Source organism: Chinchilla lanigera, unplaced genomic scaffold (genome assembly GCF_000276665.1).
Source record: "Chinchilla lanigera isolate Chin_1 unplaced genomic scaffold, ChiLan1.0 scaffold00036, whole genome shotgun sequence".
NCBI classification, from domain to species: domain Eukaryota; kingdom Metazoa; phylum Chordata; class Mammalia; order Rodentia; family Chinchillidae; genus Chinchilla; species Chinchilla lanigera.
The window spans coordinates 3,711,219-3,729,932 of NW_004955437.1; the positions used below are offsets into that span (position 1 = coordinate 3,711,219).

The 18,714-nt window shown below is 41.5% G+C and overlaps 1 protein-coding gene across 1 annotated transcript in view; it reads right to left on the reverse strand.

Annotated features, from left to right (window-relative positions):
• Srpk1 (SRSF protein kinase 1) overlaps positions 1–18,614 on the reverse strand; it is a gene marked incomplete at its 5' end in the record, with an annotated part of 65,543 nt that extends 46,929 nt beyond the window's left edge. Inside the window, 1 exon segment of the mRNA XM_005389568.2 lies at positions 18,554–18,614. Within this exon segment, the coding sequence (XP_005389625.2) occupies positions 18,554–18,614 (61 nt within the window).
• Between the last annotated feature and the right edge of the window lie 100 nt (positions 18,615–18,714).

Genomic DNA, 18,714 nt, shown 5'->3' on the forward strand with positions numbered 1-18,714 from the left:
AAAGAACTCAACTAATAACAAATGCTGGAGGGGCTGGAGGGAAAAAAGAATCCTTCTCCACTGCTGGTGGTAGGGTAGACTGGTACAACCACTATGGACATCAGTGTGGAGATTCCTCAAAAAACCAGGACTTGAGGTCCCCCTTGACCCAGCTATTCCACTTCTGGGCATCTTCCCAGAAGAATTAAAAAGATCATACTATAGTGATGTATGTGTACCCATGTTTACAGCAGCATAATTTATAATAGCTAAATCTTGGAAACAACCCAAATGCCCATCAACCGAGGAATGGATTAAAAAAAAAAGATGTATTTTTATGTAATAGAGTACTACTCAGCCACAAAGAAGGATAAACTGGAGACTTTCATAGGTAAAAGGATGCAACTTGAGACCATACTCATAAGTGAAACTCACATTTGTAAACATTGTATTGTCTCCCCAGTATGAGAAGGTAAAAAAGTAAATAAGATCCGAAGAAAAAAATGGAATGGAGAAAGGCAGAAAAGAAAAAGCAAACACACACACACCAGTTAAGATGGTTATAGTTCTAATTTCTCTTAGTTCATAGAAAAGAAAGGTTTGTACTAATATTGTCTGGACCATTACATGCCTATATCCTGTACTCTGAGTAACTAATCTAAAGATAATAATATACAATGTATTAATGTATTACAGTAACCACTGTTACTCTATTATCTTATTTTGAAATTTTTCTTATTTTTTTCTCTATAAAATAAAATTTTTTTTAAAAAGCAGAGAATCATTTAAAAAATTACTGTTTTTGCCAGGTGTGGTGGCACACCTCTGTAATTTCAGCACTTGAGTGACTGAGGCAGAAGGACTGCTGGCAAGTTCGAGACCAGCTTGGGCTACAAAGTATGCTCAAGGGCCAGGGATATAGCTCAGTGGCATAAGCGCCTGCCTGGCAAGTGCAAGATCCTGAGTTCGATTCCTGGTACAAAAAAAAAAGAAGAAGAAGAAGAAGAAAATCAAAGTACACTCAAGGCCAGCCTGAACTGCATAGCGAGACCCTGTCTCAAAAAAGGCAAAAAAAAATTTTAAAAATAAAAATAAAATTACTGGTTTTTTTTTTTTTTTGGTTTTTTTGAGACCGGGTTTCCCTATGCAGTTTGGGTGGGCCTTCAACTCACTATGTAGCCCAGGCTGGCCTCGAACTTGCAGCAATCCTGCCTCAGCCTCCTGAGTGCTGGGATTACAGGTGTGTGCCACCACACCCAGCTTGTAATTATTTATTATAACCTAAAACATGTAAGTAAACAAGCCATTTCTTTGTGTGTGAGTGTACTGATTCATGTTCTTACTCAACTTTCTTTCATCAGTAACACCAATGACATATATATATCAACTGGACTTTCTAACTGGAATTTCTTTTAAGTAAAAGAAGAACTTATAAACACCTGGAGATCCATAAAACAATGAAACAGATCTCTACAAACTCATACAGAGTGATTTCAGGAAATACTGTTAAGGGAAAAAATTACTGTGCAGAACAACGTGCACATGCTTGCTTCCTTATATAGAAAAACAGAAAAAAGTACATAGTACTTACTTTCACAAAAACAGATAAAATCAAAAATGAATGAAATGGTTACCTGTAAGCAGTGGGCGGGAACAGGGTAAAGGAGATAAGGAAGATCTCTTGAAACACTTATATAGTTCAACTATTAAATAACAATTAAAGAACAAGTGAAAAAAGCAAACTCTAAAACTGAATACAGCCAAGCATGGTGGTGCACACCTGTAATCCCAGCATTCAAAGGCTGAGGCAGGAGGATTACTGCAAGTTTGAGGCAGGCGGGGCTACACAGTTAAGTTCAAGGCCAGCCTAAACTACATAGGAGACCTTGTCTCAAAACAAAACCAACAGTGCCTGCCTGGCAAGTGCAACATCCTGAGTTTGATTCATGTTACAAAACAAAATAAAAAAACAAACTGAACACAAATGAAAAAATAAATGTAGGTCAGGTGCAGTGGTGCACACACCTGTAACCCCAGCACTCAGGAGGCTGACGCAGGAGGATTATTTTGAGTTGACCAGCCTGGGCTACAAAGTTAGCTCAAAGGCCAGCCTGAACTGTATAGTGAAACCCTGTCTTAAAGAGATTCCCCCCAACAAAAAAAATTTGGACACTGTTCTGATTGTGCACCCTTAGGCAGAATATATCCTGACGATTTAAGAAATCTTGAAAACAGAACAAAATCTCTTAAAAATGATCTTGAACTACTCCAATTAGATGTTGGTACTGACGTTTAACTATGAAACTATTTTCTGTACACTACAGGGACAAAAAGGATAAATATGTATACAGATGTCATTGAAAGGGCAAAGTACAAAAGATTTTGTACAGTATGTTCCTGTTCTCACAAGAAAGAGGAGAACCTAACAGAAAACGCACCTGCTCATCTGTGTGGAGAAATACAGGAAGAATAATCTGGAAACTAAATGAAAGGAAGAAAGGAAAGGAGAGAACAGGACCTGAGGAGCAGGGGCGCTGAGGGCACTTCTGAGTTGATCTGTTTTGTATCTCTGATTCTTTTGAACCACAGTACAACATGACATACAGTGTATCTTCTAAAACAAGAGTAAAACCAAACCAGTTTGAATATGGACGCCAACAAACGAATCTAGCTATATGCCCAAAGATCACCATACTTTCAGCACAGGCTGAAAAGGTTTTTTTGGTGTTGGCTTTAGTTTTTTTGAGGGGGGCCTTGCATAATTTTAAATAATCTTATGGGGTAAAATATGCTAATCTTTACATATATAGCTACTGCTAAGGGGAGGAGGTAGGCCTACCTAACTCCAAGGTTATTTTAACTTTCATGTATTTTTCTTAGTACACGCATGGTTTCATTTTTTTATTTAAATCTTTGATCTCTGAGTAATTAATTTTGTTAAGAAATGGGAAAGAATGTAACTTTCACTTTTTGATCCCAGTTCTGGCATCAGTAGTTTACCCATCTTTTTCTGAACTCATCTAAAACATAATATTTTATTTTTATTTTTGAGACAAGATCTCGTTACATAGCCCAGGCTGGCCTCGAACTCACAGCAATCCTCCTGCCTCAGCCTCCTGTTTGCTAGGATGACAGGTGTGAGCCACCATGGCCCGCTGAAACATAATCTTAATGGCACTAAATTCCCTTGTCTTTGGTTCTCTTTCTGGATTCTCTATTCTGTTCCATCCTCTTTCTATATAAAGGTTAGGTACCATCCAATTTTAATGGTAACTTTATAACATTTTAGTATCCTGTAATTTATTACTTTCTCAGATTAGTATTATTATTTGGGTGGTGGTGGCTTTTCAAGACAGAGGCTATGTAGTTCAGGCAGACCCTGAACTCACAATGTAGCCCAGGCTGGCCTTGAATGCAGTGATCCTCTGCCCTGACCTAATGAATGTTGAGACTATAGGAGTGGACCACCACACCCAGCTTCTCAGAATTTTCTTCACAGTTTTTACATTTTAACGCTTCTTATGCCAGGCGTGGTGGTGCACACCTGTAATCCCAGCACTCGAGGGTGAGGCGAGAGGACGGTTGTGAGTTCAAGGCCAGCCTGGGCTACAAAGGGAGTTCAAGATCAGCCTGAACTGCATAGTGAGAACCTCAAAAAGACCAAAAAAAAAACAAAACTTAAAATTTGAAATCTGCTTTCGTTTTGAACAGAGTATTATCAGTGGAGTTAATAATTTAGGGAAAACTAATTAGCAGACAAACATAAGTCTCCCAAACCAGTGTGTATGTTCATGCACTCAACTATTTTAGATTACTTATTAATTATATCCTACAATAACATTGTTTAAAAAATGTTAAATATAGAGCTCCACTACAACATTAATTATAACTGCACCTGCTATTCACTCAGTATAGAGCAACACCTAGAAGTGGACCCAGGAATAATTATCGGGTTCTGCAACCTATGATTTCTATAAGAAATAGAAGACTAGATGTCACAAAAACGTCTTTCTATGCCAACATACTGCTCTACAAAAAGTTTTAGCCAAAATCATGCCAAAAATCTTTGTTTCTCAATACCAGTCTCCTTTAAAAGGAATCAAGGCTGCTCAGAGGAATAACTGATACCAGGGCTGAGGCAGGCAAAGTACCGGACAAACCTGGACCATCTTTTTGTGCCATATCATACAGAAATAGTCAAAGACTGAAGCCCAGTGCAGTGGCTCATGCCTGCAGTTCCAGCTACTTGTGAGACTGAGACAAAAGATCACGGGTTTGAGGCCAGCCTGGGCAAATCAGTGAGTGACAGCCCTCACCAAACAAGAAAAGAAGGGAGGGAGGAAAAAAGAGAGATGACCAATGAACAAGGAACCAGCTTGAAGGGACTCCCATGGACAAAACTGAAAAAACTTAAGTATCAAAATGAGTGCAAGGCTGGGGATACAGCTCAGCGGCACAGCACCTGCCTGGCAAGTGCAAGGTCCTGAGTTCTATTCCCAGTACCAAAATAAAAAAAAACAAAACAAAACGAAACAAAAAAGTGCAAAGGGCAGGACATGGTGGTGCAAGTATATAATCCCAGCACCCAAGAGGCTGAGGCAAGAGGGTTGACCCAGGTTCAAGGATAGTCTAAGGTTTCCATAGTGAGTTCAAGGCCATCCCGGACTACACAAGACTGTCTCAAACAAACAAACAAGTGCAAACAATTAAAGCTCACTGAATACAAAATGGGCTTCCATAAATTCATACCAATAATGACAACTGTGATGAGGAACCAATGAATGGGGAAAGAGAAAGTTCCTTCCAGGAACAGAATGCTGACTACAACCTTATGTAAGATGAAATCACTACTGTGCGTCCCCATTTGCACTAAGTGATCCAAGGTAGCATTACCAGTAAGAGACAAATGTACGCCTCTCGGTACCAAAGAAGATATAACCGACCTCAGGAGTGCCAACATGCCCAGGCCGACTCAGGAGACGAAGGCACCTGAAAAACCCAACTGAGGAACACTCTACAAATCACCTACGTTCTTTCCAATGATCAGCGTCAGGAAAGACAAAAGCAGGTGAGGAAACTGATCTGGATCTAGAAACATACAAATTCAATGCAATGCGCGATCCGAGGTTGGGCACTGTACCAGGAGAAAAAAAACCCTTTTTTCCTATAAAGGGCATCTAAACACAGCAACAAATGGCGATGTGACTAAGATCTATTTTACTAATAATGTTACATGAATGCTCTATTTCCTACTTTGACAAGTATATTGTTGTTGTATTATATTCTAGGGGGAATACATGAAGTACCGGGGGCTAAGAGATATGCTTGTAATTTAATCTCAGCTAGTTCATAAATGAAGGTTTTATGTCAGGCATCCACATTTTCCATTCAGGAGGCTGCATTAGCAACACATGACCTACATTTATGATAAAAACTACCAGGTGGCACTGTTTGTGTCCTCCTAATCTCAGCAGCCTAGGTTTCCACAGAAGGCACACTTCCAGACTAAACTATACTTTAAAAACAAAAGAAAAACACTGGCCTTCCCTGCCACAGTACAAACATTCGACATCCACAATACTCAAAACAGACGTCTCCACGTGGCCCATCAGGCCTTACACCACCTGACTGCCACCGCGCTCCAAACTCCTCTCTCCTACCCTGCCTCCTTAGGTCTGTGGTCAGGGTCACTCTCCCAGAGAACCTGCTGTCCTTCCTGTCTCAAATAAGTTTCTGCCACATGCTGCTGACAGTCTTACTCCGCCTTTTTTCTTCGGTACTTGGTATTTCATTATATTCCTCCTCACACTCACAGAATGCAAGTTTCATAAGGTCGTGTAGTGGATTGACAACTGGCGGTCAACTTATAACCCCCAGCTGAACTAAGCAAGCGTGGTGCTGGGTGTGGGCGGCCCACCTAAGGATTGTTGCTGGCAGCATAGGAGGCAGACCTGAAGAAGCAGCTAGGCTGCTGGGAACTGAGAAGGCTGTTGGGAGCTGGTAGAAGCTGTAAGGAGCTGTTGGTTCTGTTGGAGGAGCTCGTCATGCTGGCTTTCCTGATGAACTCGGCTGCTTTCATCCTCCAAGGAGCTCAGGACCTTGTTGGCACTGAGAACAGCTTCGGTTCACTCTGGGAGAGCTCTGGTCCTCACTCTGAGCATTGCTTCCTGGCTCCAGTGCAGATCCCTCAGCCTGCTAGCACAGATCCTTCATCCCGCTGGCACAGACTTCCTAGATTCCACCACTGACCTTTGGGCCTTTCCCACAAAGATCCAAGAAACAAGCCTGCATGACATACTGTTATGGGCTCTGGACCTGCAGTTGGGCTCTAGGAGGCATTGTTATGAGCCCTAGGTCTTCAACTGAACTCATACAGGACATTATTGTGGGATCCAGGCTCTCAGCTGGATTCTTTGGTCTACAGTGTGTGGACAGGTTTCCTGCGCTCTCTTGTATATGATTCTTGGGCTGATTATTATAAACAATCTTCTAAAATACGTGTCCTGTATTATATTGTTCCCCTTGCAAAAATATTCCCCCAAACCAACACAGGTGGACTTGCCTTTGCTCAGGTCTCCTGAATGAATGCCTACAACAGGGATACACACAGAGACCTTCTTTTGTCTTTAGATGTTATTACCATTCTTCAATTGAAGTCTATTATAGCTTTGCCCTTGACTAGCCCCACCATGGAATTAGACTATGAAGAGCCTTAAATGCCAAGCATTATTTTATGTGGAAGCAAGTGGGGCCATCAGAGTGACCCTACAAAAGCAGTACTTTGGAAAGAGCCCTTGGTGAGAAGGTTTGGAAAAACAGCAGGACTAGAAAGCAAAGATGCAAGAGACACTGTAGACTGCGCAGTAGTTAAAGCCAAGGTCTTCCGAGTAGGAACACCTGCATTCATCTTAATCCTAGAGTTCACCAGAAGAGCTCCAACTTTGGATAAACTGCTAGTTTAAAAGGTCTCCAGCTGGGTGTGGTGGTGCACTCCTGAAATTCCAGCAACTTGGGAGGCTGAGGCAGGGAGGATTGCCGTGAATTTGAAGCTAGCCTTGGCTACACAGTGAGTTCAAGGCTAGTCTGACATACATGGGGAAACTGTCTCAGATAGACAGATAGACAGACAGGAGATAGTTCTCTGTGCTTCAGCTGCAGGCCGGAGTAATAACCTAGGGAAGTCGTGAGGATATGACAATCCAGTGCTTAAGTGTTGCATGAACACAAATTGTAGCAATGAGTGTGGGAAAAGGAACAAACAAGTATTTGTTCATTTATTCAGTTTATTTTCACTGAGCACGACGTTAAGCCAGGCACTATTTACAGTGGAAATGCAACTGTGAGCACAGAGAATCTGGCATTCATTGCGCTTACTCTGTATCAGAAGGGGTACAAAAAGGCCCTAATTTATCTGCATTGACCCAGCTCTTGAGATTCATATGGTGAACAGCAAAGGCTGGAATAGTGGTCAAGTTCCACCAAACTGCTGTTCTACGGTCTCTCCAGGAAATGCATGCACTGTACTGTCAAGCTGTGGGAAGGGCTCGTGAGAAAAATTAAGTAGGGTGAGGAGATAGAATGTGCTCATGCTATTTTATTAAAGGGAGAAATGTCAGAGGCTGATCCAGAATAATTTGATTCTACAAGTGAAGCTGAAATTCAGGAAGAGCTGATTTGAAGATGATGTTCCTGAAACAGAAATGATGCGGGCTGGGGATACAGCTCAGCGGCTCAAGCGCCTGCCTGGCAAGCACAAGGTCCTGAGTTCAATTCCCTGTCTCAAAAAATCAAAGAGCAAATGAAACAGAAATGATACAGCATTCATCTGCATTCATCTTAGTCCTAAGCTTTAACTACTGCGCAATCTACAGTGTCTCTTGCATCTTTGCTTTCTAGTCCTGCTGTTTTTCCAAACCTTCTCACCAAGGGCTCTTTCCAAAGTACTGCTTTTGTAGGGTCACTCTGATGGCCCCACTTGCTTCCACATAAAATAATGCTTGGCATTTAAGGCTCTTCATAGTCTAATTCCATGGTGGGGCTAGTCAAGGGCAAAAGGCAGGCTAAAAGCTGACTAGAAAAAGCACCTTAGAGACTTTAACTTACTTACATGTAAGCCTTAATCTTTTTCTGCTTTAGGGAATGGGAGACTGTAGGATTTCCTAATGCAAAAAGGATTGGATTTCCTTATCCAAATAAGGTCACATTGTGACCCAAGCAAACAAAAATGAGGTTATTAAGATTAGCCATCATCAATAACACTAGTGTTCTCATAAGAAGGGGACAGGCAGGAGGATCTCTGCGAGCTCGAGACCAGCCTAGGCTACAAGGTGAACTCAAGGCCAGCCTGAACTGCACAGCGAGACCCTGTCTCAAAAAGACAAAAAAGTGTGTGTGGGGAGAGACCCGAATGCAAAGAGAAATACAGAGCCTGGAAGACGATGCCTAGAAACACTGGGAGATGACAACACCTACAGGGAAAAAGGCTCGCTTAGACTCTCCCTCACCGCGCCCAGAAGGAGCCAAGTCTGCTGACTCCCTGATTTCAGACTTCTAGCCTTGACAACTGTGAAACAATGTATTTTTGCTTACACCACCCAGTTTGTGGAACCAAAGAAAAGGTTATTTGTATACTTATTTCCCTTAAGAAATCATAAGCCCCTTGAGAGGAAGGGCTGTGCTCTAGTCATCTTTATATCCCTTCCAAAGTACCACACTTACATATGACGCAAAGAATTTATAAGACATTATCTTAGTTCTAGCACCTACACACATGAAACATAATAAAGGCCAAATTTCTCCCACTACTTTTTCCATATATATTTTTCCTAAAAGATACTTTCTTTAGCGAACTGACATAATCCTTTACAAATCTAATTTTATATGAACTTAATTTCTTAGACATATTCAAGTAGTCTAGGTTGCTCAATTTAGAAATCTTGAAGATAGAGCACTAGAGTTTGGCAATAACAAATAAAAATTTAAATATAACACGTATTATATGCAAATAAGTACACATAACTCATTCTAGGGCTGGGGATATACAGCTCAGCGGCACAAGCGCCTGCCTGGCAAGCGCAAAGTCCTGAGTTGAACTCCCGGTACCAAAACAAACAAAAATTCACTCTGGCTTTACACCTGATACAGACACAAATATATAACACATGCATATATATTCCATACATGCGAATATCAACAAATGGATGAATTATAACTATTAGACTCACAGACAGTAGTAAGAAATGTTACATGAAAGTCAAATGTAAATTCACCCAGCAGTTGTGTCCAACCTGTAGTCCCGGCCTCTTTTTAAAATTTTTAAAATTTCTTGTGGTACTGGGGATTGAACCCAGGCTCTTGACACTGAGCTACATCCCCAGTCCTTTTTTTATTTTGAAACAGGGTCTCCCTAAGTCACTAAGTTACCCACTCTGAGCTCAAATTCCGCAATCTTCCTGCCTCAGCCTTCCAGAGTGATGCGATTACAGGCATGTGCTACCATGCCTTGCTGCCTTTTCATTTTTAATGTTTTAATAAAAGTATGTAAAAAGGAGGTTTTACTACTTATATACATTACCTCTATTATATATGTGACCCAAGCCAATTCCTTTTCACTCAGGAAAACTGGGCCACGGGCTGGACACACCTGCACAAGGAAAAGCACGAGGAAGGCAGCTCTTTACTCCAGCTGACGGCACCTGCGTCCTCAGAACCTACAGATAAGGCGACTCACAGGGTCAAACTGAGAACTGTCCAAGTTCATCTAACAAATGTGTCAGAGGCAGACTGGAACTTGGGGTTGTGTGTCAACAGGACAAGCACTTTTAGATAAACAGCCTAAGAGCATATGCCTGTATTACCACCTAGAAACAGGAGCAGGAGTTACTCAACTTATCCCATTACATTCTGCATGGTCAAAGCAAAACAGTGACAACAACAAAAACAAACAAGTCTATTCTCAAAGGCCTCAGAACTCATGTGCAGTTCATCCTGGGATACGAGGCCTGAAGAACTACTGGGCCCGTTCCTAACGGTGCTTACTACCATCAACCTGGGGAGAGCACGCTTAAGACAGAAGTCCTAGTAGTGCCCAACCCACCCCTTGAAGACTAAGGCAGAGATTATAAGCCCCTAAATCTTGCCCCTAAACTTTTTTTACAATATTTAAGTTGTGGACACCGAATATCTGAAGAATCACATAAAAATAAGGATCTCTAGCGTCTCTAAAAACTCTGAAGATATAGGAACACTGGCCTCCTCTTCCATTGCACACATCTGAATAACCACTGTTGTTTGCTTACTCACAGTACACCTCAGCCAGACTCGAAAAAGGAACACAATCACAAATTACTGCCAGGCGTGGTGGAGCACGCCTGTAATCCCAGTACTCGGGAGGCTGAGGCAAGAAGACCACTGTGAGTTCGAGACCAGCCTGGGCTACAAAGTGAGTTCAAGGCCAGCCTGAACTGCATAGCGAGACCCTGTCTCAAAAAGACCAAAAACAAAAACAAAAAAAACCAAACAAACAAGTAAAACACAAATTACATACAATACTCATTTTAAGCAACCAACACACATGACCCAAATACTTCTGCAAGATCTGGAATCTTTAAAAAGCCAAAGATGACGTAAAATGAAAGCAAAACTAATGAGTCTGAGCAAACAGGTGGTAACTTAATAACACAGCAAGGTACAAATCTATTTAAGTATATAAAGCTCAGTAACCTGATTCTATTCCCTACTGAAGCAGATCCCGACAGCAAGAAAACTGTGCATGTTCTTCAGTACGCACAGCGTTAACGGCGGCAGTGCTGGCACTGCTATCCTGAAACTGCTGTACACGGACTACAGGAAAAAGAATCATCACAGTGATGATGCTGAGAACTGGGACCTTCCTTCCACAAAGGAAGAGAGAGATGCAGTCACAGAAGAACCTCTAGGTCCATCACTACTCTTGGTACTATAATTTCGTGTGTTTGTTGTTTTGTCTGTGTGTGTGTGCACACGTGTGCGTGCGTGCATGCTTTACTGGAAATCCAACCCACAGGTATTCTCCCACTAAGCAGCCCTTCTTATTTACTTTGAAACAGGTTCTTCTCGATTTCCCAGGCTGGCCTCAAAACTTGTAATCCTCCTGCCTTTGCCTCCCTAGCGGCTGGGATCACAGACAGTGCCCAGCTATGCTTTAAGCACCATACAAACCCATTATTGCTTTTTAATAGAAAAAAACAAAATTACTTTCTACGTTTAGTCACAGAAAAAGCCTACAAATAATGAAAAGCTCAGCAGGAATAAGTTCCCTAAGCACCTAGATGGACGATGATCTCCCAATGCCCTGAACGGCTTCTTGGAGAAAGCGCTCTTTCCTGATCTGGGGCAGAAAGGACATATTATCATGCTAGACAGCAAAATAACTGTCACAGATGTCTCAGATTGAGTCAAAAAAACTAGAGACTACAATTGGCCAAAGTAGGGACAATCAATAAAATTAACAGTTATACATGCTACAACATGAATATTATAAAATAACAGCTATACATTCTACAACATTATGCTAGGTGAAAGAAGCCAATCACAAAAGACCACATACTGTATAATAGAATTTATATGAAACGTCCAGAGCATACAAGTAAATTCACTGCAAAAGAAAGATTACTGTTTGCCCACAATTGGAAGCCGGTAGCATGAGGTTGAGGGGAGGACATGGAGAATGTATGCAATAGGAAAGGGTGTCTTTTTTAGGGTGATGGAAACATTCTAAACTTAAGATTATGGCGATAACAGTTGCATAACTGCTTCAGTTCACTAAAAACCACTGAACTGCACTTTAAATGGTTGAGTGTTGCTGTAAATACCTGTACAAAACTGTAGGGAAAAACCCAATTTCAATGAATTGAACTACAAATTTAAACCTGTGAGTTCGTAATCAATCCTTTATTGTTCATTTTGAAAACATCAGAAATGCAAATGTACATTGGCCTGGGTAATCACAGAGAGGAGATGAAGTTTCCCTTTACAGAAGATTACAATTAGTAAATTAAGGAATATAGTGTTATCCTTTTGGAACCCTAAATAATGGATCTAGACAATTACCAATGACCCCTAAAATGACATAAAAAACATAAAACTACAGAGTAGATGCTTCCTGATAGAACAATACAATAATACCTATGAAGCAGTCTGGCAAGAACAAATTTACAAAGATTAGAGACACGTCAAACAATGGCAATGTAAGGACCTTATAGATGTTGATTAAAACAAAATGAGCAGGGAAAACCTGAACACTGGATATTTGACATTGAGCACTTATTTTTAAAATTTTTAAGGTGTGATTATAGTATTGCATGTTTTTAAAAATTAAGAGCCCTCACTTTGTGATACCTGAGATTTACTTTAAAATAAAATGGAATAAAAATAAAATGGAAGGAGCTGGGAGTGGTGGCACCGCTCAGGAGGCTGAGACAGGAGGACTGCAGCAAGCTTGAGGCCAGCCTACGCTACATAGTGAGTTCAAGACCAGCCTGAACTGTATAGCAAGAAAAAAACAGAAGGAAAAGATAGATGAAACAACATTGACTATACTGTAATTGCTGAAGTTGACAGATGTATATGGAGTTAATTTTGCCATTTTCTCTATCTTTCTACATATGAGATTTTTCTACAATAAAGCTTCTTAAAAGACAGTAATGCTGTCAAGTCTACACATCATTACTGCATTTATGTATCCCACTATTTCATATCACTGAACTTAAGACTATTTTATAGCTAACAATATATCAGTTTAATTGATAGTATTTTTAGCAGTACACAAAATGCCTTCTTCTAAAACTGATCTTAAACCTTTTATGTTTTTGGTACCAGGAATTGAACTCATGACCTCCCGCTTATCAGGCAGGTGCTGTGCCTTTGAGCTGTATCTCCAGCCTTTAAATTTTAAATTCAACGAAAACATCTTAAAATTCTTAAATTTAATGAAAACATCTTAAGTTTAGTAAAAAAAGATTACAAATACACATATACACTTCTCCTAGCTAAATCATTTGCATAGTACATGGAAGAATTCTAAAAAGCTCTCTCAGCTATTTGGATTTCTTACTTGCTTCGAATTAATTCAATTACATTAAAAATAACACAACTGACAAAATGAAAACTTGACATAATATAAAAATGAATTCACTCCCCAAACTGCCAACAGTGGTAGAGATAACCCAATGAGCACAAGCAAATGACCACCTAAGATAGGGGGGAAAAACCCAGAACTGCCTGTTATTTCATAAGTGCCAGTTATTCCATAAGGTCTAAGATGGGGGAAAAAACCCAGAACTGCCAGTTATTCCATAAGGTCTAAAGTGACTCCAGATGAGCACCTCTTTGCTTTGAATGAGGGAGTTCCTAAGCACCTACATCTTACTCTGGTTAGCACATCAACAAGTTGCTGGTTTCAAGTAATTGAGAAAGAAGCCTAGGGGCTGGGGATTTAACTCAGTGGCACAGAGCCTGCCTGGCAAGCGCAAGGTCGTGAGTTCGATTCCTGGTACCGGGGGAAAAAAAAAAAAAAAAAGAAGCCTCATCCTCACTGTAGTAGAAACACTAATGTAAATGAAATTTGTTAACACAAAATTGCTAAAGCACACATTTAAAGAAACCACTCACAATTAATGTACTTTTAAAAGGATGAGACAGGTGACATCATAAATTTCAAAAGCAAAGTCTGTATCGCCTATATTTTTAAGAATATACTATGTGAAACCTAAAACATCAACAAGATAACAAATACAATTCTTAGCCAGGCATAGTGGCACACACCAGTAATCTCAACACTTGGGAGGCTGAGGCAGGAGGATCACTGCCAGTTCGAGGCCAACCTGGGCTACATAAGTGAGGCGGAGGCCAGCCTGAACTGCAGAGTGAGGCCCTGTCCCAAAAAGACAAAATAAACAAACAAAAAGCAAATACAATTCTTTGCCACCTGACAAAGAATATTCCTAATAAAGAGCTCCTTAAGATCAAGAAAAAATAAAAAGTGGGCAAAAAGAAATTAAAAACAAGATATTTTACAGATCACCAGATTTGCAAAGACCTGGTTTCTACTTAGCAAAGCAATAACATGCCCAGCGCTGCCTAGATCAGTTCTCCTTCAAGGCTTTGTTCAAATGCTACCTTCTCTAAGTGGCCTCTATCACCCTATTTAAAATTAATTGCATTTACAATGCAACCTTATCCCCACTTCTCAATCCTCTCTTTCTCTAGTTTTCCATCTCATTATATAATATATTGTATAATTACTTCGCCCTATGTTTATGGTCTCCCTCCTACTAAAATAAAACTCCTTAGGGAGTAGAGATTTTTCTTTTTAACCTTTATTGCTGTATTTCCAGGATGGAAAACAGTTATTAGGATATGGTAAACTTTTTCATAGATGAGTTAAGATCCTGAAAGCCAAGCATGGTGGCACATGCCTGTAATCCCAGCACTCGGGAGGCTGAGGCAGGAGGATTGCCTGAGTTCAAGGTTACATTGTGAGTTCAAGGCCAGCCTATTACACAGCAAGACCTTGTCTCAAAAAAACAAAAATGAAAAAAACCAAAAACCTGAGAATATGAATTAAAAATCTTTAAAACATACATGAGTAGTATCACTTCCAAGAATTTATCCTAAAGAAATAATTACTGAGAAGAGCAGAAATTTATCCAGAAGATTATTCATCTTAGCTCTGAGTTAACTGAAAAACTGGGAACAACCCATAACGCAACACTTAATGTTACGAAAAATACTCATAGTAATGTTATTTGGGCAAAAGAATGTCCAATGATTCTATTTTTATCTTTAAAACGTATGCGTGTTTGGTTGGGACTGTGGCTTGTGACTGTAGTCCCAGCTACTTGGGAGGATGAGGCAGGAGGATCACAGGATTCAGGACCAGTCTGAGCAATACAGCAAGACATCATTTTAGGAAAAAAATAGAGATAAACATGTTTCTCATGAGAAATCAAAATAAATGGAACTGCCAAGGTGCATCCTTGAGTATTAAAAACAACCCAATACACTTTACTTGAAAATCATTTCAAACAGAATGGTTCTATGTCTTACTAGACAAAAGTTTTAGAAATTTTTAAGCATCTCCCCCCGAAATTTTCAGTGTAACAATTCACATTTTTCAAAAATTAAGAAAGAGCTACTATCCACCCCCATCTTCTCTGACTCCATGGATCAGTGAGTGAGTGCTAAAATGAGCAAAAGTACTGTACTTCCTTGTTCAATTAAATAAATTTACTACCAATTTATACTAAATCCATAAAGTTCTTTAACTGCAAATACAATGAAGATTATTATCTAACTTCCTAAAGTAAATAACAAAATTATGACCAGGCGTGGGGTGGTGGTGCACTCCTATAATCCCAGCACTTGGGAGGCTGATGCAGGAGGATCGCTGCGCATTCGAGGCCAGCCTGGGCTACAAAGTGAGTTCAAGGCCAGCTTGAACTGCACAGCAAGACCCTGTCTCAAAAATTTAAGAAAAAAAAAAAAAAAAAAGAAATTCTGTATGAAGTCCATTTGGAAATTATGTTCCACGGAAACTTTCAAAAGCAGCCAACTGTTAAACTATAAAAGCATATGACAAGCAGATGAAGGACACAGCTTTCAGAATACACACTGAAAACCCAATGCTCAAGGGAAGAAAGCACCCTGTCCTTTCAGAGACACGATATGGTGGCTGGGGCTCAGGAAAGGGGGCCTGACTATCCTGGCAACCAGGAGTTCCTCAGTCAGAAGCTTGTCTTCACTCAGCCCTGACCTCATCCAACCTCAGATACATCAAAAAGAACTGTCATCTGGAGACATCATGGTCAGTAACCAGGGCTATGCTCAAATCCCAGGTTTATAATTTTCTAGAGAAGTAATCTGACAATACTGCAATTTTCTTATCTGTAAAGTAACACGGAGATTATCACCAACCAGTAACGTTAGTAAATAAAACATTTTTGAAGTGAAATAAGACAGTGCAAGAACCTAGAGGAAACACTCCTAAGTGGCCTGTGGGGGAAGCAGAAGCCAGTTTCACTGCAGTCAGCTCCACAGCCCTGGGCTCACTATGTGGGTTCTACAAAATCAAGGCAGAAAATACATCTGGGCGCTAGCACACCATGACTAAATTACCCGGATGCCATTAACTGTTACATAAAAGTTTCTAAAATCCGCATTTGAGGGCTTGGTATTTTTAGGGCCTGACCAGTTTTCACTATGACTGAGCTACCACTCCTAAAAGTACACAGACTGTTTCTGTAACTAACTGGTCTAAGATCAGATACAAAGTAACAAAAAAATGAGCTAAGCCTCACTCCAAAGACCAAACTGTACTGCATGCCTCTTCCTTAGACCTTCCTCCTTTCTAACCTGGTAACTACTAGCTTGCTTCTGCAGAACAACTGGAAGCTGTCAGGAAGGCAGTCAAGAGTCATGTGGGGCTTGAACTTCTAGAATAGTTACCTCACCAACTCAGATGTTTCAGCTACTTAAAAGAAGGCTGGTGAAACAAGAGAGGACAGGTTAAAACTATAACCTATTAATTGAAGCCTGAAAAAAAAAAAGACTGTGAGATTACAAGTAAATGTGAGCAATTCACTTACATATATGTTCAGGAGCCAAAGTTGTACAAAATGAAATATTCAGTAAAATAACTGCTAGGAGTATTTGTAATTTATACCTCCACAAAAGGCTAAGTATGGAAATAATTAGGAACACAATTTGAGGTTACCCATACAAGAAAACAAAGGAGTAACAGTACAACGTCTAGCTTTAGAAATGACGCATGTGGTGCATAATTAATCCAAAGTAATGAATATCTAGTGTTAAAAAAAAACATATATGATCACATATATATATATTTACCTCCCAAATTAGTTTGACTCACACTACTATCAGGACTAAATTCCAAGTGGTACGAGTGACCATGACAGATGGCCTGACACTAGAACTTCTAAAAAATAGTTAATAATACAATTATCTCTTTCTATTGGTAAAAAAATTAATTTTTTTGTCTTTTTGAGACAGTCTCGCTATGCAGTTCAGGTTGGCCTTCAGCTCACTTTATAGCCCAGGCTCGACTCAAACTCCCTATGATCCTCCTGCCTCAGCCTCCCGAGTGCTGGGATTACAGGTGTGGGCCACCACACCCGGCAAAAAAATTTATGTTTTCTAACACATTCACATCAGTTCCACATAGAGTAACAAAACTAAGGGACAGAAACAAAGTAACATTTAAATTCATAGTGTATACTACAACTGGGTTAGTTCCTTCTAGTTTCCATTAAAGCAATCAATCTAGAATTAAAAACTGGTTTTGGATAAATGTAATGAAGAAATAAACGTCAAGAACTTACAAAATAAAACTTTCATAAGACAGATAAGAGAAAATGGAGCAAGAGGTGAGGTCACCTGTCACTTCGGTTCTATGGAAAGAGAACTCATTACCTGCTCTCCCCAAACATTAGGTAGCCTCCCAGAACAACACACACACACCCCTATCTGCTACTGTCAATTCAGTAGGGCGACCTACTAAGGTCTCTAAAATGGGTTACAGTATCAGACGATATACAACGCCACAAAGCATCACATAAATGGGTAACTGTACAAAAAACAGTGCATGTCAAAGTAATAACTAGATGAATTTTTTCTTTCGGAATGCAAGCCGTCTAAGCTGATCTCCAAGAGCCTTTGCAAGTAAACCGCGGCACAAAAGTCCTTAAGCCTAAGCCTCACTTGCTGAAGCCCTCCACCGCGGGCGTTCCTACCAGGCGGTGACCAACTTTTGTGCTTCCCACAATAGCGCTAAAGCGATGCGGTGCATCCCGCTGGTGAAACTCGGCATGTGGCACTTAAAACGCCAAACCAGAATCGCCCACAGCGCTGGCTGCAGGGCTCTCCCGGTTCCGCCGCGATAACGCCGGGAGATTATCTGCATTCAGCGCGAGGGCTTCAGGTCCAGGAAGAGAAGCGAAGCGATAGCACGCGCACCCGGACCACGCTCAAGGCAAGGAAGCCCCAGCGCCCGGTGGGCCCAGGAAGCTGCCTAACCAGGGCAAAGCTCCGTGCCCTTTTCTATGAAAGGGAGCGTGTGGCCGGCGGAACCAAAAGTAAACACGGAAAATTCACTAGGAATTTCCTGATGGCCTACCGCGCACACGCAGGACACGAGTTAAGACGCTGGGAAGTAAGTCAGCAAGCGATCAGAGTTCCCCGAGAGAGTGGGGATGAGGTACCAGCTCGGGGGGTGCGGGGGCAAACTCGGGGAGCTCGCGCCTCCCGCTCGCAGGGCCGGGGCGGAGAGGCGCGGGCAGGCTCGGGCCCTCCTCCGGCGGCCCTTTCCTGCAGGCCCGGGCGGCCAGTAAGACCCAGGCCTGGCGATCAGCAACAGAAAGCAGCTCCCTGCCGCGGGGTTCCCGGACAGCGACCCGCCGCGCAGCCCCGAGGCCATGTGGCGGGGACCCCACACCGGGCGCACGTTCGGACCCGAAACCAGAGCGGAGGAGGCGCCCGCGGAAATCCAGAGAACGCGACGTTGGGGTGCAAGACTCACTTCCTTTGGGCTTTGTCCTTCTTGGCCTTGGTCCTTTTCTTTCGGGCCTGGAGCGCAAGCACTGCAGGAGAGAGGGATGGATGAAGGGCGCGCGCGGGGGAAGGAGGCGGCCGCCGCGCGGGTGCAGAGCCAGCAGCAGGGGCGCCAGGCCCGGCCGCGGG